The following is a 22896-nucleotide window of genomic DNA, read 5'->3' as shown; positions in this document are numbered from 1 at the left end:
TCAGACACGATGATTTTTAAGTCTTTACATCTCCCACAACACATTACTAGAAAGCCAGGTAAGTGGTAGGGTTTATTATTTTATTGGATTCTTAGGTTGATTTTATGTTTCTGGCAATTGTCTCAATTAATGTTGAGTGGAAAAGCATAGTTTTTCCCTGTGATATAGATATCCTAATTTTTCTTAGATAACCTATCATGAAATTGCTATCTATGAATTCCAGTGTCATGCAGGAAGTTGAGAATGGCCAGCAAACCCTCGAATGGCTATGCTTTGGCAAACAGCCACAAGACACTGCATTTGTTTTTATAGCGTTAACTCACATAGATTTTTCATAGTCAGTTCAACTTAAAACAACAACAATCAGATGACTTAACAGAGAACTTTATCCTTTAATCCTTTTAAAGGATTTATCCTTGTAAAGGAAAGATTTGCCATATTCAGGTTCTTGGAACATTCCCTGGGAGTCATGGCTAAGCGCTGACCTCAGCACGTCTGGAAAATATATTCATTTGTGGATATTGTTGCTTCATTACCCTTTGATGAGCCTTGATAACTCACATACACCCAGATTAACTCAGTCTGATTATATCTAACCCTTGCAGTAAATTACACTTTTTCTTTTAATAAGAACTTATTATTTTGGAATAATTTTAGATTTATAGGGTAATTGCAGAGACGGTACAGAGAGTTCCCATATACCTCTCACGCAGTTTCCCTTAATATTAAGATCTTACATAACCATGGTACAATGATGAGAATTAGGAAATTAACTACTAATGACATGACTGTTAGCTAAACTCCAGACTCCATTGGGATTTCAGCAGCATTTCCACTAATGTACGTTTTCTCTTCCAAGCTCCCATTCAGGATCTCCGATGGCATGTAGTCATCACGTGTCCTTAGTTTCTTCAGTTTCTCACATTTTCCTTGTTTTTCATGACAGTTGTGAGAAGCTCTGGTCAGGCATTTCATAGAATGTCCCTCAGTTTAGTTGTGTCTGCTGTTTTCTCATGATTATACTGGTAATATAGGCTTTTGGGAGAACACACAGAGGTGAACTACCCTTCTCACAGCATCAGATCAGGGGTACCTGACATCCTCCGAACATTATTGGTATTGTTAATCTTGATTATTTTGTTCAATCGGTGTCTGCCAGATCTTTCCACTGCAAAGTTTCAATTTTTCCTTTCCATACTCCGTTCTTTGGAAGCAAGTTACTAAGTCAATCCTACACTCAAGAAGGGGAGGATCAAACTCTACCTTCTGGAGAGGGAAGTATTTACATATTTTATTTAGAATTCTTTATAAGGAAGATCTGTTATTTATTTATTTATTTGATTGTTTATTTATATCAGTATGGGTTCATGTGTTATTTATTTTATACTCTTGGTTATAATCCAATGCTATGTTATTTATTTCATTGCTCAAATTTTTCCAGCTTTGGCCATTGGGAGCTCTTTCAGATTAACTTCTGTGTCCCTTTGACAGGCTCCCATCCTTTTGCTTTTGGAGCACTTCCTTAGCTTCTGGCACCATAAGATGTTCCAGACTCAGTTTATACTTTGCCTGCCCCAGCCCTAGTATCAGCCATGTCCCCGAGGAGCCCTGGTTCTTTGCATTGAAAAATGGTATTTAGAAACCAAAATCTGGATGAGGGTATGCTCACTGCTATTGGAGCTGTCACTGCTTCTAGGCACTCTCAGGACACAGCTTCAGGTAATATATGTATGTATAATGACCCATGCATACTAACATAATTACAAATTATCTATCTATCTATCATCTATCTATCTCAATTTACCTATTAAACTGAGTATGAGTTCATACTGATGTCTCCTACTTAAAGGAAATTAAGGGACTTCCCTGGTGGTGCAGTGAGTAAGACTCTGCAATCCCAGTGCAGGGGGCCAGGGTTTGATCCCTGTTCAGGGAACTAGATTCCAAGTGCCACAACTAAGAAGTCTGAATGCTGCAACTAAGAAGTCCACATGCCACAACTAAAGATCCTGTATGCCACAATGAAGATCCCACATGCTGCAACTAAGACCCAGCGCAACCAAAATAAATAAATAAATAAATTTTTAAAAGTAAATTAAATTTAAATTAAATAAAAGTAAATAAACTGAGGTGGTTCTAATGCCTTAGCAGCCTATGGAAACAAACCAAAACCTAAGCCTGAAATGCCTCAAGGTTAAGAAATAAACACCTAAGGACAACCAATCACAAACAGCCAACCAGGCTTTCCCAAATAAGGCAACCACTTAACACTATAGCCAATCAAATAATTTTCTTGCTTTGCTTCCACATCTTCTCTATAAAAGTCTTTCCTCAGCTCTTGTCAGTGGAGCGCTCCTATCACTTCCAGTTTGGTGATGCCTGATTTGAATCAATTTTTTGCTCAAATAAACTTAAACTTTTTAATATACCTCAGTTTACCTTTTAACAACAGTAAGTCAAAGTATAGATACACTTATCATCTTCAATCAAAATGCTGTTGACAGAAGAACATGTTTTAGAAATTACTCCAGTTTGAAGGTGTTAAAGTAACCAGATTAGGCCCAAGATGGAGTCGCTCATGCTAAGCCCCACATCAGCAAACCAAAACTTAACTAAGGCTCAGCTCTCCCAGAAAAGGAAGGCCTGGGTCCACCAATCACACTTCCCTGCCTGGCACAAGTTACTTGAGCTGCTCCAAGACTGCCCTTTGCTCCACAGAAGGAAGGAACCCTACTTAGCGAATCAGCAAATGCCCAGGATAACTTCCTTGTTCCCACTCATTTTGGTCTATAAAAATCTCCCACCTTGTACAACCCTTGGGAGCCCCTTTCTATCTGCTGGATTGGATGCTGCCAGATTTATGAATCACTTTAAAGCCAATAAAATCATTAAATTTACTCAATTGAATTTTAAAGATCTTTAATTTCTAGAGAAAAAGGTAAAGGAAGTAATTGAGAAATGAGGGAATCTAAGTAAGATGTTCTTGCTATGGGATTTTTTTCTTTTATTCCTGGAATTTTCTCATTTAGAATAAAGTTTCCCTTTAAAGGCATGTATGATTGCCTACAGTCAAGGCTCTTGAGGGCCCAGAACCCTGGGTTAGTTCTGGCTCCTGAAGAGTTTAGATTGCACCCCAGTGGAGTAAAGCCCCAAGCCCCAAGGGTCCACTGCACAGAACACCCAGAAGTGGTCCAGGGCCTCTGGCTCCTTTGTTTCCCTGCTGTGGACTCAGTGCCCAGGGCACCCCACTGCACGCACACACACACCTGGTATGTGTGTATGGGTGTGCACTGCTCAAATGTTCGCTGGCTGAATGATACAATAACCAAGTCTTGCAAGTCTAACAGCTATTACCTCCTGTATTAATCTGTCCAGGCTGCCGTTAACAAAATATCACAGACTGGGTGACTTAAATAACAGGAATTTATTGTCTCACAATTATGGGAGGCTGGAAGTACAAGATCAAGGTGTTGGCAAGGTTGGTGTCTCCTGAGGCCTCTCTCCTTGGCTTGTAGATGGCTGTCCTCTCCCTGTGTCCTCATGTGGCCTTTCCTCTGAGGGCATGCATGTCCCTGCCTCTTCTTATAAAGATAACAGTCCTATCGGATTAAGGGTGCACTCTTATGACCTCATTTAACCTGAATCACCTGTTTTATTTTTAATATTTATTTATTTGGCTGTGCCGGGTCTTAGTTGCAGCATGTGGGATCTTTGTTGCTATGGGCAACAGGATCTTTAGTTGCAGCATGTGGGAGCCAGTTCCCTGACCAGGGACCGAACCCGGCCCCCTGCATCGGGAGCACAGAGTCTTAGCCTCTGGAGCACCAGGGAAGTCCCCTGAATCACCTCTTTAAAGACCCTGTCTCCACATAGTCACATTAGGGGTTAGGGCTTCAACATACGAAATTTGGGGAAACACAATGCAGTGCAGACACCTCTCCTCACCAGTAGGTCCCTCACCCTCCTTCTCCTTAGATACGTAATTTCTTCTCTTCTCTCTCCATGGACCCACTTTCTCTTTTTCTGTGGTTTTGCTTCATTCGCTCTTTTAAGCATTCACTCAAGAGAGTGGAATGTGCTGAGTTCACAATCCTGGGGCCCGTGGTTTCGCCTCAGACCTGTTTTGCTTGGCTTGACGATCAGGGCCCTCCTGCAGGTCACCCGCTCTGGGTTTGCTACAGTCCACACCACCTCTGTGCCCTCGCCCCGGCCCCCATGGCTCCTGCTCAGGCTGGTCTGGCCCCCATGGGCATTCATGAGTGGAACCCCCAAACTAGACCCTCTCAGTCCCAAATTGTAAGAAGAATCTGACCTGCACAGTTGGGCTCACTTGGTGGCTGCCGACCACCCCCGTCCCCAGCCAGAGAAGTTCAGAGAAGAGGCCAAGGACAGGAGTCCCTGTAAGAAGGAGCTTTGGGGGTTCAGAGGCAAAGACTGGCAAAGAACCATTTCTTTCTCACGTTGTTCTTATTCGGCCACCACACACACACTGTTAACAATACAGCACAACACACACACATACCCCACTAGTCATACCCCACACCACCTACACACCCCACTACACACAAGCCCACTACACAGATACCCCACTAGGCAAACACATACTCACTACTCACACCCCCACCTGCAACCTCTCTCCTCACACAACCCCAAAACATATACACCCCACCACTCACATGATTCCACCAAGTACCTCACTACTCACACAACTGACTGATAAGCACTCCACTGCACATACAACTCACACACATATACTGCAGTACTCAGCACACACAGTGCTCACACACACTCCTACCCCAGTTACCAATGCTTACACACAGCCTACTACATACACACACAAAACCCCCTGCACACACACCCCACTACTCACATATACACATGAACACAGCCCACTGCACCCATACGCCTCAAACACACACCCAGGCACACTCACCCACACAACACTGTTTTCACTCCCCACCACTCACACACACCCCACTACACACAGACCTCACTATGCACACATATCTACAGCCCTTCTACATATATGTACATACACTACATATGTGCAACCCACTTCACATGTATGCACCTCTACACACAGACACATACACTTTCACTCCACTAGTCATACCCCCATATCCACACACACTCATCTGTCCCATTACACACATGCACACAAACCCATAAACTCATACACACAAGTTTTACCCCTCCTTTTCTAAAATGTTGGTGACAATGCTCTCCCCACCCCTGAGCCTCATATCCAGGACTGTCCTTCCTACCTGTCCAAATTTCATTTGTAACCATTCCCTACTGAGATCCCTTTCTTCAGCCAGGCTGATCACTATCCTTCTTTAGAGACTGTGAACTCCTCCTGATTGCTTAGCGTTCAGTGTCTGGCACTCAGGAGGGGTCCAATAACTTTGTGTTGAACTGAATTCTCTCTGTTAATGTTCTCTCCTTTCTTTGCCCCAATCACATATTTACATCCTTCAAGGGGACTTCCCTGGCGGTCCAGTGGTTAAGACTCCATGCTTCCAATGCAGGGGGTGTGGGTTCGATCCTTGGTCAGGGAACTAAGATCCCACATGCTGCGCAGCACGGCCAAATATTTTACATCCTTCAATACCCAGCTCACATCCTCAGTGAAGCCACTGCACGGTAGCTCCCTTATTTGGTATTCTGTTAGGAAGTGCTCATCTGGGAATTCCCTGGTGGTTAGGATGCTGCGCTTTCACTGCTGAGGGCCCGGGTTCAATCCCTGGTCGGGGAACTAAGATCCCACAGGCTGCTCGGCCAAAGATATAAAAAACAAAGGAAGTGTTCATCTATTTTGCACTATACTCCTTCTTCCTTATGTAGCAGGATATTAAAATTGAAACTGTGATCTAAGTCAGTAGATATTAGACACCAAAGTGAGTGTGAGACTCCCTGAAGAGTTTTCAAGGTAATTAGTCAAGAACTTGTTTGCTGACTTTTGAGCTCCCTCACCCATTTCACAAACATAAGAGATGAGAAAGTAGAGATGGAGGTGGAAGGGAATTTATGGGGTCTCTTTGGAGACAGCTACTGCAGCCCGTCCCATCACCCTGGGGAGTGGCAGAGGAACTACCTCCTTGACCTCACACTTGAAAGAGTGGGATCCAACGAGAAAACTCAGAGAGACAGGCTGACATGCACTTGCTGCAGAAAGCACGTAAGTTCAAGGGTCCTAGCAGGGTAGTCAGCACAGTGGAGGGATGTGGGTGGGAGTATAACTCCACTCTCATTAATGGTGGGGCAAGGACATGGGAAAGAGGCTGATCTGGACCCACGTAGAGTCCTTCTCATCCCAGGAGGGCTGCCTGGGAGAGGAAGGGGATCCCACTGGTGAGTCAGTGGTGAAAAGGCTTGCCAGATAACCAGGGCCAGGGGGGCAGCCCGCTGGAGAAGGGGCCCAGGAGCAGCAGTTGGAAGAGCCCAGCGGGGGCCTCCAGAGGCCCTGGCAGTGCCCACAAGGTAGTCACGTGAGAAAATCTGTTGGGCCTGCAGGCCTCGGAGCCAACTCAGGACGGTAGCAGGCTCCAGCTAAGCGACAACCACCCTTTCCGCACACCATCCTCCTCCACCACCCTGCAGCCCCCAGCCTGCTCTTGACCAAACATGGCAGTGTGGACTATAATCTGTTAGGCTGCACATTCTTCATGTCTGAGTTTCTATCTGGTCTTTGCCCACTGGCAGGGAGAAAGCTTCACCCCTGAGTCGAGGCTAAAGGAACAATAGGTGACAGGGAAGTTTCATTATGATTACATCCCAGTGTCCTCCTTGCTCAGCATGCTGGTTACATGCATGTTTCCTACTAAGTTCTTTAGTTTTTATGTCTGACTACATGGTGTTTCAAATGTGGCGCCTGCATTTTCTTTCATCTGCCACACTATCAGACACTTGACTGGGGAGTTAACACTGGGCAAGCAGGGAATCTGGCAGAGCTGGGGGAGGGGAACTGGATGTGGCCCCCCTCTCATGCTGTGGTAGATGGGCTGTCTCACCAGCTGCGGTGTGTACCCAGTGTACCGACTGTTCTTACTTTGGCTCCATGTTGTTTATCATTCTTTAAGGGAGGAGTCAACCCACTGAATTTCCACAAACTTTGCTCATTCCAAGGAGTTAAATGTAACAACAGCGCTGTTTTCAGAGGAGCACTGTAAATATCTTATTTCAATGACATCTGCTGGACACTCAGTGAAGCACCATATGTGTGATTTTCAAAGTATATTTTGCCAACTATTTTTTTATTTACTTTATTATGTTTTCAAGCACAGACTTCAAACTTGGGAGATGTACAAAAAGATTAAACACACATCTCTAATTATTAGGAACTCAGCAAGTATAATATGGGTGATATAAACCAACAAATAAACTGTCATAAAATTTAACTTTTAAATCACTTAAAATTGTACAATTTAGGGGCATTAGTACATTCACAATGCTGTGAAACCATCACCACTATCTAGTTCTAGAAAATTTTCATCACCCCAGAAAGAAACTCTGTATCCAAGCAGTCGCTCTTCATTCCCGTTTCAGTAAATTAAGTCATTTATCATCTGTCACTTTAAAAAAGCCTGAGTTGAGGATCTTTTCCATAGGTAAGGCTGATGCCCAGAAAAAAAATATCATAACATCTTCCAAGAAATCCATGGAAATAACTGTATTGTCAATGTCACATATGTGAAGACTGGTTAAAAAAATATGCTTTGACCCATCAAGGTCATGTGACTTTTCTGTACTTTTTTTTTTTTTGCCCACATTGCAAGGCTTGCAGGATCTTTGTTCCCTGACCAGGGATTGAACCCAGGCCCCGGCGGTGAAAGCACCAAGCCCTAACCACTGGACCGCCAGGGAATCCCCTATACTGTTAAACTTCATTGTAAAAGTATAAATTGAATGTACTGCACTCAGAAGGATTTTATTATAAAGAAATCTGAGTTTACGTCTTAGAAGTGTTCATAGGAACAGAGCTGCCAATCAAAATAAATATCTATGTACAAGCAGTGTTGAAAATTCAGAAACAGAGAACATAAGGAGACCCACCATGATGATGAAAGTCAGAGAAGGAATGCTGTATACAAGAATACAGAGAATAAGGAAGTTGGGGAAAAGATCTTAAGAAATAAGCTGCATATATAATTAAAAAAAAAAGCTGTGGGCATGCTGTAAATCTCCACTTCAAATGAGCAGCCTTTCTCAAGCTGTGGGTAGTGACTATGAGGCACAGGCACTTGACCTACATTGAACACAGACTAGAAGAGAACAGCTTCCACAATAAAGGCAAAAGAAGGAAGCACCCATCTAATATTGCTTCTACCCCAAACCCAATGGAAACTATCATAAAGGAATTTAAACACACACACCAGGAAAACAGGCGCTGACAACAAAACTGTGGAAGCCAGAAAGCATATGGACAAGTGGCAAAGGAGTTAGTAGATTCAAGAAAGCTGAGTCTAGACCAGCTTTTCTAAACGCTGAGAAATCATGAGGTGCACAGTGACTCCTCCAAAGATTCAGGCACTATACCACTAGATGCCTCAGTCATGAAGGAGAGAGGGAGCTGAGTTAAGGAGGATGGGGTAAAAGGTGTTCCAAATACAAACGGAGGGAATTCCCTGGCGGTCCAGCAGTTAGGACTCGGTGCTCTCACTGCCGGGGCCTCGGGTTCGATCCCTGGTTGGGGAACTAAAATCCCGAAAGCCGCACGGCGTGGCCAAAAGAAAAAAGAAAAAGAAAGAAAACATGCAAATACAAATAGATCCCTAGACCCCTGCCCCCTCCAACCTGAAGTCCTCATTCAACAGAAGTCACAATGCTTCTATGGAAAGAGTAAAACAGAGGGTCTCTAGACCGGGAGAGAGCACACACAACTGGGCTCAGGTACAACCAGGAACAGGGATTAAGTGACCATATGCCTCTCCCCGCACCACACACCTCCTTCCCACTCAGCTCCCAGGTGCTGACATCAGACCTCTACCCTCAGTCAGGAGTCAGAGATTCTTCGCTAGGGAGCTAGACCAAGAGGAAAGACCTTCAGACACTGACCCCAGGGGTCCTTCATATAACTGCCTACCCAGATACCCTATAGAAAAGGAACCTCTGAGTTTATAAGACCCAGCCACTCGTGCAGAGCTTCCAATCAGCATTTCCATCCTTTCTCTTGTGATAAACACGGTTCACTAGGCATTTAAGGAAATCCTCTAAGGTGAACAAATAGACCCAAATAAACAGATCAAAGCAACATGGAAGATACAGTGGATTCCATGGATTCTTCAAAAACTTTAAAAAATTTTTTGAGAGGCAATATTCCACTCAAAACAAAAATGAATGTTAATCAGGGCCCGCATGCCATAGCTACTGAGCCCACGTGCTGCAACTACTGAAGCCCTCACGCCTAGAGCCTGTGCTCTGCAACAAGAAGCCACAGCAATGAGAAGCCTGCGCACTGCAACGAAGAGTAGCCTCTGCTCGCCAAAACTAGAGAAAGCCTGCGCGCTACGAAGACCCAACACAGCCAAAAAAAAAAAAAGACCATTAAGAAGGAATATTTATGTAAATCAACTATGCTCCAATAAAAATTTTTTTTAGGGCATCCCTGGTGGCGCAGCGGTTGAGAGTCCGCCTGCCGACGCAGGGGACACGGGTTCGTGCCCCGGTCTGGAAAGATCCCACATGCCGCGGAGCGGCTGGGCCCGTGAGCCATGGCCGCTGAGCCTGCACGTCCGGAGCCTGTGCTCCGCAACGGGAGAGGCCACAACAGTGGGAGGCCCGCGTACCGGGGGAAAAAAAAAATTTTTTTTTTAAAAGGGAAGGAACATTTAGAAAATCAAAGAAACTTGGATATTGAAATACATGATGCGAGGCAGGAAAAAAAATTCAATAGGATTGAAAGGTAAAGTTGAAGAAACCTTCCAAAAAGCATTATAGAACAAAATAAGAGATGGAAAAATAGGAGAGAAAAGAAAAGAAAGTGGAAGGTCAGTAGAGGAGGTCCAACATCCAAATAGTAGGAGTTCCAGAAAAAGGAAGTGGGAAACACAGTGGCGACGCAATTATCAATTAAGTAATTATATTTTTTCAGGACATAAGGTTTTGTTTGGAAAGGTTCAAGAGTGCCAAGGGTAGAGGATGAAAGCATAACAAGATACATCATCATGGACCACAAGGGAAAAACCAAAGTTCTAAGAGCTTCAAGAGAAAAAGAAAATTGTCACTTAAAATGGCTGCTAGACCACAGAGCAATGCCTTTGAAATTCTGAATGATATCTAACTACATGCTGTTAAACTATCAATGATGGGAGAAGAGAATAAAGGCATTTTCAGACACTTAAGATCTGAATATTTTTATCTCTCACATTTATAGGGAAACTACTCAAGGATGCATGCCACCAAAGGGGGAACAAATCAAAAAAGGGAATACACAGGGCACAGGACATCCAACCTAAGAGGCAAAGGGAAACTCCAGGATGGTGATATGTACCAGAAGAGGGCAATTAGATTGGGGCAGAAGCAAGGGCTTCACAGCTGTACGGACCTCAAAGTGAACAACTGGCCCAGTGAAAGCCAATGGAACCATCACCTTTATCAACAACAGTGGATGGCTGAGATCAAAGATGTATGCTCCTAAAATGAACGACTCACAGAAGCTTCATAACTTTTTAAATCAGTTTCTTAGCAAGATCATTGCCTCCTAAAACTGAAAAGCAGGAATAAAAACCTGCCTGAATCAGAGGAATTCTATATACTCACACCTACCTATATATGCAGATACAAAGGAAACTGCTGACAGCAGAGACCTTTAGGGCAGGCGGGTTGCTGGAAAAGAGATTGAGACGGACTTTTTGCTATTCACGTTTTCATTCTTTGACTTGTGTACCACAGATACTTGTACTTGTATGAGTACCAAAAGTACTTGTTCAAAAATGAAAAAAATCTATTCCCCAATTTAAAAAATGATGGAATGAAAAAAACCTGAGCATCTTGCATAGCAAGGAAGTAGTTTTGTTCAATATATATTTAATATACACACACTGATATTAACTAAATGTTCGCTATAAATGTGTTTAATGGGTTGCGACAGAAAATGTTTCCTATTGTGGGTTGCAAAGAAATCTGAAAGTGCTAAACCAAGTACCTCTGTAACTAAGAAAACTGTCCTTCCTACAATATTCACACTTGCTGGGCCCTGGGCACCACCATATCTAAGATGTTCATGCACCAGTGGGTGGACATGTGTATGGAACCAGAAAACATCCATCATTGTGTCAGTGTTCCAGGGGCAGCATCCACTCGTGTCTACTCTAGGCCTTCCTCTGTAATGAGTGTTTGGGAGAGCCTCTGGACAATTGAGAATTTATGGCTTTCTAGGAGTATGGGAAACTATGAAAAACAAAATATTATTCTAAAACAAACACATTATTAATAAAATAGGTCTATTCCAAGATTTCTTAATATCTTCTGTAACATTCCACTCAGAAGGCAGAAAACCACAAAGTTCTTCCCTAAGGAAAAGTGCAAATGGAATGTAATATTACATTACAAAAAACTCAATTATTTCATTCCCCGCCAGATCACTTTTGCTGACGAACTGCTCACATAACATCCTAGGAGATCTGCTGCCGTGATCTGGGAGCAATGAGCCTTCTCAGTGAGCACAGTGAACGTGCCATGTCTAGACCCATCCTGTGGGTGAGCTGAAAGGACAAGCTCTCAGCATCACACTCAGCCCACTGGAGAAATCATGCACACAACTATTTTCCTGTCAACATCCTCCAACTTAACAATTTTCAAATAGCTACAATTATAATTGAGGTCACATGGACACCGTACCTGGAAGAGCTATACACAAATATTCCCTGTCCACAAATGTTCAGCTTCAGAGCGAACAGTCAAGGACACAATCACATTTTTGAAAATTAAGAGTGAGAAGTTCAACAGGCACATGCACAATGGCAGAGAATCCTGTTCTTCGTAGAATACTTGAAGGAGCCCTAGCTAAATATACCCCAACTACCGAACATCTTACACTAGCAGTTTCCTATACAAAAGTTAAAAAAAAAACCCTACCAAAAAACAACCCTAATCATTATTTATTTTTTCCTTAATTAACCATTTTACTCTAAGTTTGGCTGGTGAAATCATGAGACTTTCTAGCCTCATGGTCTAGAGAAATTTTTCTAGTTGCAAGATGCCTCCCTATGGAGTTTTAATTACTAAGCTCAAAGCAAACTCTGAAATGGATATAGAAATCTGTGAAACAATCACATAGTTCCCAAAATTTGAAAAACAGGAGACTTAAGGCAGATGGTAACACCAAAAAGAGCCAGTCAAGTATGGCACTCTGGAAATGGTTCATAGCAAAACCTAATTTTCTATTAGTTTTCATCATATGGGTGAAACTATCCAGTCAGCAGACAACAGATGCGGGCAGCATGATTGGCCACACCAAGGCAACTTCCAGGAAAGTGACTTCTGGGGCCATGTGGCTTGCACTCATCCACAGCAAGACAGACTGGTCCCTCAACCTCACTGCGTACCTGGGAAAAGATAGTAAAAGTACTTCCATGAGAGGTAAAGACTAACAGGAACCTATAAGCTCACCCTGGAAAGATGTGAAAATGTAACGGAAAAGGAGCACCATATGCTGATTTTAACAGCTTTTTTACTGGAGGAATTTATTGGTCATGTACACACCATAGGAAAATTACCCCCCCACACCCCAAAGGTAATGCAGAAAAATTAGATTCATAAGAGAAGTATACGTTCAAAGTAGGCAAAAATATGGTGCATGTTTTTGAAACAGAAAATACGAAAATAATTTCACTGTGAAATGCCTTGATTTGTGAGTTGGTACTTATATTAACCAGATCCAACTGCTCTAATAAATCTCTAGTATATATGTTTTAGAATAACTATTTTTTAAAAAATACCTATTTTTAAGCCAAAACATAAAATCTGTATTTGTGCATCCATGTATAAGTTATCCTCCTTGGTATCTTCATAGATCCAAGATGCTAAGAGATTAACAAAGTAATTTTTAAGAAAAATCTCAAGCCACAGATTAACAAATATACTTCCTCAAGTTTTCTGGGTTACCCTACTAAAAATAACTTATAATAAGGTACTCTGGATTTTCAGATATAAATACCAGTCAATGGTTGGTTAGCCATTACATGACAAGTATAATTATCCTTAGAACTAGGTCATAGTATATAGAATGCCTTAACTTTTCTTAGTTAAAACTCTGTAATTTGACCCTAAAATTCGTAAGCATACCCTTTTCTGTGCTTTAAGCAGACACACTGACTTTGCAGTCTATACTTTGTAAGACAGCAGGTAACTCTAGCACAGAAGAAACTATATAATGCGGCCTGGGGGATGACTTCAACGGCACCATTCCATTTTTATTTATCCAGACTGTTGCCTTCAGCCCTGCATTGAGGCCTCCTTGTATATCGGTTTCTAGTGTGTCACCAACCATGACACAGTCCCCAGGCTGTACTCCAAGGAGATCACAGGAGTAATAAAATATGGAAGGTGCCGGTTTCTCCTCTTTCTGCTCTCCACCTACAACAATAGCGTCAAAATAGGACTGACAGGCACAAGCCTTGATTTTCTCCCTCTGGGTCTGTTGTTCTCCATTTGTTAATAAAAGTAGGCGGACCTCCTTTCGAAGTTCAGTGAGCATGGCTCTGACATCTTCTGCTAGTGTCATATGCTGTAAACGTGTAGATTTCCACAGGAAATAACATTCTTCAGCTAATTTCCTATTGGCCGCACCACCTTTTGTTTCCTGGATTGCTTCTTCCCAGTGTGAAGTCCTGAGGTCGGTAATGCAGCTTTTAGAGGGATGAAAACATTCCTTGCTGAGCTTAACTTGAACTTTGTTACAGATGATTTCAGCCTCTTCTTTGTAATGGTATTTTGATTGTAAGAGCTTTATCACCTAAATAAAGGAAAATAACTCCATCAACATACTTCATGTCTTTAATACTTATCCTGTGAGCCTATAAACCCAGAGCACAGACAGATTCTAACTCTACTCCTCTGTCTTAAGGAAGCTCTATTACCACACCATTTCTTTTGGGAATTGGTCTTATTTTTAAAGAACACAAGAGTGAAGATTTCCCAACCTTTCTAGACAACTCATTCGTATTTTTTTACCAATTTTTTCTAAGAAGATTCTTTATATATATATATATATATATAAAATAAAAATCCCTCATTTGTCAGTTTAAGTCTACCACCTTTCATTCTGGTCATGAAGACATGAAAATAAAACTGTGCTTATATTTAGCAAAACATAAAATTTCTAACAACTGGGCTTCCCTGGTGGTTGCATTATTCTACAGTTCAACACTGAAACTAAAAGTTATGGTTTTGGCATTTTTTTCCTTATATTTAGCAAAACATAAAATTTCTAACAACTGGGCTTCCCTGGTGGTGCAGTGGTTGAGAGTCCGCCTGCCAATGCAGGGGACACGGGTTCGTGCCCCGGTCTGGGAAGATCCCACATGCCGTGGAGCAGCCGGGCCCGTGAGCCATGGCCGCTGAGGCTGTGCGTCCGGAGGCTGTGCGTCCGGAGCCTGTGCTCCGCAATGGGAGAGGCCACAACAGTGAGAGGCCCGCGTACCGCAAAAAAAAAAACCAAAACCAAAAAATTTCTAACAACTGATATTTAGACTCTTCCCAGAAATAACGCTAGTTCACCTAACCTTTCCTCATCTTATCCATTTTACGTTCTGAAGTCCTAAATTAGGTCCTAAAGGGGACCTAATTCTGTACTTTTAAAAACAGGTATATGTAGCTCTAATGGAATCAGCATGTTCTGTGACCTCAGCAGTTTAATGATGGTGCTTCTTCCGAAATTAGGTTTCCAGATAAAAAACTTCAAGTAGTTCTGAGTCTCCCTCTTTGTCACACTGGTTCTGAATCCCTTATCATAATCTTTCTTATGTTCCCACAGCTCTTTATCTTGACTTTTTATGAGATTAGGTTCTTATCCCTTTGGCCTATCTTCTTACCAAGACGTTAATGTGGCAAAGCATTATGCCCAGTACTCACATATATTATTTCTAATCTTTCCTGCAACTCTGCAAGGGAATTTCCTTTCTGAGATGAGGGAATGGAAGTTTAGACCTGATAAGTAACTTGCCCCAGCTGAGATTTAAGCCCATACTTGCCTAACTCCACAGGCCACATGCTTGCCTTTATACTATGTATTCGGCACTGGAGACTGGACCCTTTGTCCTCATGAACTTATCTGGGGTGGGGAAAATAACCACCACAAATGCTGGGTTGAGTGCCTTGACAGTCACACAAAAAACTGGAAATAAAATGTAAGGAGCAACCCCAGGTTGTTGGGTAAGGAGGGCAGAGGAAGGTACATTTAAACCAAGGCGTTACCAAGCCCAAAGGTGGGGATGGGAGGAGGATAAAATCATTCTAGACAGAAGGAACAGCACAAAGACACAGTACTTGGAATTCTGTGAACTGGGAAAGGCAAGAAGCTGAGTTCAGCCACAGTGGAAGGCAAGTGAGGGCGAGTGCTAGAGATGAGGCTGGGTAGGCTGTAGCTACCGAAATTCCCTTGGCACACCTTATGCCCATACATGCCAAAGCCTTCAGACTGCAAAAGTGCTTGGGCTTCTCTGCCTGGGAGCTTTATCTCGCCATAGGGGCACCCATGCACATAGGCTGGAGCCAGAGTATAGCCCAAGGAGCAGGTCTCAACCAATAAGAAGTAGATATTGGTGGGTTGCCCCTTGGAAGGGACAAGTAAAGTATGTCTACATGTGTCTCCCAGAGTCCCCAACCGTTCACACAGTTCCCTGCTCATGAACACAGCCTGTATTAGATTCCTTCCCTTCCCTATCTGACTCCACCACCCCCTACAGTGCTTCCTAGGGTCACCTTCCAAGTGAACTGCTTGCAGTTGAAACCGCCTGTCCCAGGGACATCTGGGAAAGCCGATCATGCCAAGGCAATTTTGGATCTTTGAGGATGAGGGCAATGCACACAGCTGGGGCTAAAGATTTTCTGTTGTTGAAGTGAAGCAGTCAAAGTCAAGTTAAATTGTTACCCTAAACTCTATAGGGAATAAATGATCTGCTACTCACACCAGACACTCAATTCACCTACTGAAAAGGGGAAAGAGCTGAAGAGACACATTCTTCCTCCAGAGTATAAAAACCACACCAAAGGTAAAGGAAATATTTTTCAAGCTATTTGTGTTAATCACAAAACATAATAGTTAAGAAAAGTCTTACTAGTTGGAGAAAAATAAACCAGCCCTAAGAATTTTAGGTGAAGGGAAAACTTTGAAATTTCTTGCTTTATAAAGTTAAATTTCAATGAACAAATCAAGCCTTTTCAATCTCCATAGTTATGTCACCATCTTTTCCAGCAATGTCAACTAAATTACTCCTGAGCTACGATTGAAGGTCACTATACAGTTTTAGCAACGCTACTGCTACACAATAAAAGGACACAGGCCTCTAGGACTCCACAGTACTTGCGATTCAACAGGAACTGGCTCACAGTTCATAAATGAAAGCTCCCAGGAAAGATCCAGTTTCCTATAAACTGCAATTGGCAGTTTGTTAAGCACATTCTTGGGATCTGAAAAAGCAGATTAGCTCACCTTAAAGGGGAGATCTTGTAGAAGTATATTGCTCCCAAGTTTCAAAACTGTCTCCCATTACATTCCCTGAATTAACTTTGCCATTTTGTCACACAGAAACTAATTACATATTCATTTGGAACAACAAGTGGCATTTTAATAATATTAACAGCTTTGGGAAAGATGTTTATCAGTCATTCACATATTAGTATTAGTTCAAACAGAAATAATACCTAAGGTGAATTAGTCCACATTACTGGTGCAAACTCTCCTAACACCTGCACTGAGAGAATGGGAGTCTAAATTTAATTGGGGATGGAGGGAAAAGATCTCTAATTTAGAGGTGTGATGACATTTTGCATAAGGGTAAGTCAGGCCTGAAAAAGATTCTGAGTAGAATGAGCCCACTAGGCACGTACAGGCCTGAAGAAGGGAAAGTTAAGATAGTGAGAGAGGGGAGATCAATTTCTAGACACAATATAAACTCAAATTCCATCTACTTCAAAACTCTATTTAAGGCTCTATCTCAACACATACAAAAAGGAAACTCTGTCCTACTTCCTACTTTCTGGACCCAGACTTAAATACCATTAGTACTAGTGTTTAGCTGTGATTTAAAAAGACTTTTTGAGGGCCAGTGTGGGAACCATATAACACATATGATAAAGATATGAAGTGGCTGAATTCTAAATAAAACTATTTTAAAAAATACATGCTCACAAAACATGATGGCTGCATACAGACTAACAATTCAAGCAGCCCTCCTGTTACTTATTTATTTTTTTTGCGGTATGCGGGCCTCTCACTGTTGTGGCGTCTCCCATTGTGGAGCACAGGCTCCGGACGTGCAGGCTCAGCGACCATGGCTCACGGGCCCAGCCGCTCCATGGCATGTGGGATCTTCCCGGACCGGGGCACGAACCCGTGTCTCCTATATTGGCAGGCGGACTCTCAACCACTGTGTCACCAGGGAAGCCCCCTCCTGTTAGTTTTAGTTCAAGTCTTTGTTCAAACATCATCTACTCTATGTGGCCTAATCTGACCAACCTATTTTAAAAATGCAATTCTTTCTCCCCTCCACTTTTTCTGATACACTTATAAATAAAAGCACATTTATTATGTTCACTGTCATACCCATTAAAAAGCAAACTCAAAAATGCAGAAATTTGGGCTTCCCTGGTGGCGCAGTGGTTGAGAGTCCACCTGCCGATGCAGGGGACACCGGTTCATGCCCTGGTCCGGGAGGATCCCACATGCCGCAGAGCAGCTGGGCCCGTGAGCCATGGCTGCTGAGCCTGCGCGTCCAGAGCCTGTGCTCTGCAACGGGAGAGGCCACAACAGTGAGAGGCCCGTGTACCACCAAAAAAAAAAAAAAAAAAAGCAGAAATCTTTTTTGCTTTGCTCTCTGAGAAACCCCAGTTTTCTGGAGAAGGCTTCCTCTTGACTAGTGACACTGAAAGGGTGGAAATAGCATTCCCAGATGATTTAAAAATAAATTAAAGCTGATAGCCAATATTTTGTAATAACTGTAAATGGAAAGTAACCTTTAAAAATTGTATATATATAAAAAAAAGAGGCTGAAAAAAGAAAAAAAATTAAAGCTGATATATAGTCAGTATATGACTCCTTTTCCTCAAGCCCAAGGCAATGGCTGGACCTTTCCCCCTTCCTCTTTTCATAAATCATTCAGAGTGATTCAGAAAGCTGGCATGTTACTTTCGAATAGGCTAACATTTGTGGGTGTTGTATTCTTATGTGATAAAGCGATTCTAGATCCTCGTATAGTTAATTCTGCACATTTCATAGAATATTTATAAAGCAAATGGTAAGAGAACCAAGTCTGGGGAACTGGACTTTTATCCATCCATTCAACATTCACCCTGTGTCAAACACAGGGTGATGAATAAGACAGTCTGTTCCCTCTTAAAAAGCTCACTATTTAGCTGTGGGCATGTGAGTTGGAATGTGGAGGATGAACTGGACATGGTAAGCCTGGCATCAAGACCATAGTAACAGTCTTGGTGAGAGACAAGTCCAGCTTTAACTAAGACAAGGGCAGAGGGGATGTGCAGGAGATAACAGAATTGGTGACAGAGTGGATGGTGGTATAATTCTGGAACACTGGACTGTATGTACTTCCCATGCATTACATTAAACCTAGCTGATAGGGTTTTTGAGAACTAATTTCACTATTCAAATATCACTATTTAAAGATTTGAGGCTTAGAGCAGTTAACTAACTTGTTCGGGTGCTTTCACCTAGGTATTGGGAGAGCTGTGATTCAAACTCAACTGTCTAATTTTAAAGCCTAAACTCTTGGCCTATAGCAAGGATTAGAATAAAACAAGAACTTAATGACAACACACTGGACTTGGCCTGCCAAAAACACACAGGTAAATATGTACAGTTTGCAGCTAGAGATACTGGAGACAATATAGCAGGGGATGGTGGCCCTGAGGTCAAGATCAAAGGCATGAAGGGACAGTCAATAGTGTATAATACTTCGGTAAAGTAATTAAGACTTAAAATGTCCAGGATTCTGGCAATTTGGGAGGTGCCTATAGATGGTGAGTTTATTTCATTCTAGTGGCAAAAACCAAAAAAAAAAAAACCACACTACAGTGGTTTGGGAATACACAGGAAGTAGAAACATGGAGATAATGGTATAGATTTCTCTTGAAAAACATGGCTGTCAAGAGAGGTAATATCTTGTGAAGAAGGGTCCAAGGGAAGCGTTCTTTTTAAAGTACTGGGCATTTAAAAAGATTCTGCATGAATTATTCACATTTGTTTATTTCTTTTTTAAGCTCAAAAATTGACATAGGTTTGCTGCCCTTTTTTTATTTTTTGAAATAATTGTATAAAATAATCGTTAACATTTTTCCAATGCATATTTTGGAGAATCATTCTGCTAAATTGTTATACACTGTATCTCAATTATTTCCCCAAAACAGTCTTTTAAAGTTGGCCCTAGTGTCATATTGTAATACAGATGAGAAACTGAGGCACTGAGTTGAATTATTTGCCCGAGATCTCAGAGAAAATTGTGGAGCCAAGATTCAAACCCAAGAAATGTGCAAGCTGACTATATGATTAAACATTGATTATATTGCTTACGGAGTATCATAAGAGAGTGTAAAAACATCTTTATCAAACAAATAAAAATAGAGTATTGGAGGGGCTTCCCTGGTGGCGCAGTGGTTGAGAGTCCGCCTGCCGATGCAGGGGACGCGGGTTCGTGCCCCGGACCGGGAAGATCCCACATGCCGCGGAGCGGCTGGGCCCGTGAGCCATGGCCGCTGAGCCTGCGCGTCCGGAGCCTGTGCTCCGCAACGGGAGAGGCGACAACAGTGAGAGGCCCGCGTACCGCAAAAAAAAAAAAATAGAGTATTGGACAGATCCGAAAACGCAGCAGGTGTGGAATGCACCAAGAGAGGACGAAGAGGCTGAAGATCCAGGGAGACACAACCTAACTAATGAAGCATGAAGAGGACGGGGCACTCAGGGCTGGAAGGATTAGCTTCTGAAAGTGGGTTTTTCAGATACGGTAATCCTTAGTTTTCTCTTTAAAGCTGAATGCAGACGAAACAAAGCAGGGATGGCTTCGGGTCTTGAACAGCACGGGAAAGGTCTGAAAGAGCATCAGTAGGTACAGAAAGGGGAGGATGCAGCGGAGCAAGGCCTCGTGAAAGTAAACCTACTGAGGGTCACACCCACGGCAGGAACACCTTTGGAGAAAACTCCCTCGAGTCGATAAAGTCCAGGCTCAAAGGTCCAACGAAGAACACGCGGTGGGAGACCATCCTCCCGCGGGCAGTCCCGGAGAGCCGGGTGCCCGCTCGTCCCGGCAGTTCCAAACCTGTCCCGGCAGAAAGCCAGGCGCCTGGCGCGCGACCGCCTTTCTGTGCGGAGGCGACTCTGCCCTTGTGGCAGTTTGGCGACATCCTTCCGGGAGCCCGAGCGCTGGGAGCGCCCTCAGATCGCAGCCTCCCAGCTCTCTGAGCGGGGCCGCCGCCGCGGGCCGGCACGAGGGGCTTCCGGGACCAGGGGCGCCGGCGCGGAGGGAGCCGACAGGGCAGTGGGCCGGAGGCCCAAGGGGGCGAGGGAGCGCGCGGGGCGGAGCGCCGGGCTCGCCGGAGGGAAGCGGTAGTCGGAACGTTACCTCCAACATGCCCTTCCGACTTGCCCCGGCAGTGTCGATGAGCGTGTTGTCCAAGTCGAAGAAGACTGCCCGCACCCGGCTCAGTCCCATGCCGCCGCCGCCTGCGCGACGCGCCAACTCGCAGCAGCCGCGCGCGCCTGCGCGAAACGGGCCGGCGGACGGGAAATACCGGGGCGGAGCCGCGAGGCCGCCCGACCCTTGCGCCCCGGCGGGGAACTCCCGCGAGATGTCCCCATACCTGAGCGGCGCGGAACAGCGACGTCCCGCGAGACTCCGGAATCATGGTCCTAGGGAGGGCCGGCGATTCATCCCCGTCGCGATGCGAGCGGTTGTCTGAGTAGCTGACGTGTAGGGGGTGGTCGGAAGCGCGGCTTCCTTCTTGGTGCCTCTCTGTGCTTATCTCTTTTCTCATTTTGCCCTCCTTGCGCGAGGAGGACGTCGTGACTGCCCGCGGGAGGTTTTCTGCGCCTTGTGGCGACCGGGAGGAGACGGAACAAGGGGCTTTTCCGGTCGAACCGGGTGTCCTGGCCCACGCAGCGCCGGCGGCTTCCGAGCGTGGCCGGGTCGGGGGTGTGTGTGTGTGGTTACGAGTCTGCGGCCCCGCTGGATGGCAGGAGCCGGCTCAGCTGGGGGACGTGTTGGAAAGGTGTAACCTGGATTTTGGAGCCGTTGTTTGACGGCTCTGCCTGAAGACCGAGGGCTCCGTAGTGTCTGCCCGATGTTTTGTCCACCTTGATTTGATGGCTTTTCCTTGAAGCCTTGCATTTTCCGGTCGCTGGGTGTCTTTTTTACCTGGATGATTTTCAGGTATAGCCAGAGGCGAGGTACGTGGAGAGTCTGTTAGACCTGCAGAAGGTCAGTAACACTTGTTTGTTTGCCTTCTGCTGATAGCAGAATAAGGATCGTGGAACTAATCTCTAATCTTCTGTCTAAATTGTCTCTGTTGGGTAACCTTACCGAAATTTGGACATGTGGTCATCATCAGTGACCAGAAATTGTCTATCAGGTAAAACAGGGTCACCGGCCAAATCTGGCCTGCCACCAGATTTTGTTGGATCTGTGAGCAGGGTGGTTGTTAACATTTTTAAAATAACTGAGAAAAGAATCAAAAGAAGTGTATTCACGACACGTGAAAATTATATGAAATTCAAATTTTAGTGTACATAAATAGTATTTATGTATTGTCTTTTGCTGCTTTTGCCATACAATAGCAGAGTTGCATAGTTACAAGTGAGACTATATGGCCTGCAAAGCCTAAAATATTTACTATCTGGCGCTTCGTAGAAAAAAAGCTGCCCACCCCTGAGATACATGATTAACAGTTAGGCTGCAGATGTTCAGTACCATCAGATCAGTTGTCTTTTTGTTAATAGGTTTTTCTTCTGCAGTGGCAGACTACAGTTCCCATGTTTTGGAGCAGAATCGCTGGTGACCTCTCTTTGCTACTGTGGAAAATAAATGAATACCCATTCCTCAAAAACATGGCTGTTGATGTGCAGGACTAGTCTATCAATTTTGGTCATTTAGATTAGCAATCAGCTGAAATTATGAGTGCATTAATTAGAGTTACTTTTTTTAATTGCCTGAATTGTAAGAATAAATTTAGCATAAAACTGCATATGGGCACATGAAGTCTATAGGATTGCAGCCGTTTTTTGTTTTGTTTTGTTTTGTTTTGTTTTTGACCACACGGTGAGGCATGTGGGATCTTACTTCCCTGACCAGGGATTGAACCTGTGCCCCCTGCATAGGGAGTATGGAGCCTTAACCACTGGACGGCCAGGGAAGTCTGTATCCTTTTTCTGATGTGCGTATAGTTTATTGACTTAGGCACAAATCCAAAGTCAGAGAAAGTGCAGCAGTCTGCATGTATAATCAGTCCTCTTGACTTAATGGGTTGGGTGTTTGACAGGTTTCTTTTTGTGACAAGTACTCTAATGGCATTCCATGACCTGTCCAACTTGGCTGCTTGAAGGGAGGTGATGGCCAGGTACAGTACACTGACAACTTTAGTTCCTTCTAATTCAGTATCTCCAGGCTTTAGGTTGTTGCAGTTGATGTTTGTGAACCAGTGAATTTTCCTGTATGCTTTTAAGGTGGTGAA

The 22896-nt window shown here is 43.7% G+C and overlaps 1 protein-coding gene across 1 annotated transcript; it reads right to left on the bottom strand.

Annotated features, from left to right (window-relative positions):
- Positions 1 to 13297: 13297 nt before the first annotated feature.
- On the bottom strand, positions 13298 to 20923 carry NANP (N-acetylneuraminic acid phosphatase). Its single transcript, XM_007451439.1, has 2 exons — positions 20793 to 20923; positions 13298 to 13954 (listed from the first exon to the last, which is right to left on the bottom strand). The coding sequence occupies exons 1-2, from the start codon at positions 20880 to 20882 to the stop codon at positions 13298 to 13300; spliced, it is 747 nt and encodes a 248-aa protein (XP_007451501.1). The 5' UTR covers positions 20883 to 20923.
- Between the last annotated feature and the right edge of the window lie 1973 nt (positions 20924 to 22896).

This window comes from Lipotes vexillifer, unplaced genomic scaffold, assembly GCF_000442215.2.
Source record: "Lipotes vexillifer unplaced genomic scaffold, Lipotes_vexillifer_v1.1 scaffold670, whole genome shotgun sequence".
Lineage (NCBI taxonomy): Eukaryota > Metazoa > Chordata > Mammalia > Artiodactyla > Lipotidae > Lipotes > Lipotes vexillifer.
This window is presented reverse-complemented; position numbering and strand designations above follow the sequence as displayed.

Excerpts from the sequence above, each read along its gene's own strand:
- NANP (XM_007451439.1), bottom strand. The coding sequence starts at position 20,882 with ATGGGACTGAGCCGGGTGCGGGCAGTCTTCTTCGACTTGGACAACACG. Across the intron at positions 13,955-20,792 it reads GTCGGAAGGGCATGTTGGAG|GTGATAAAGCTCTTACAATC; the intron begins GTAACGTTCCGA and ends TCCTTTATTTAG.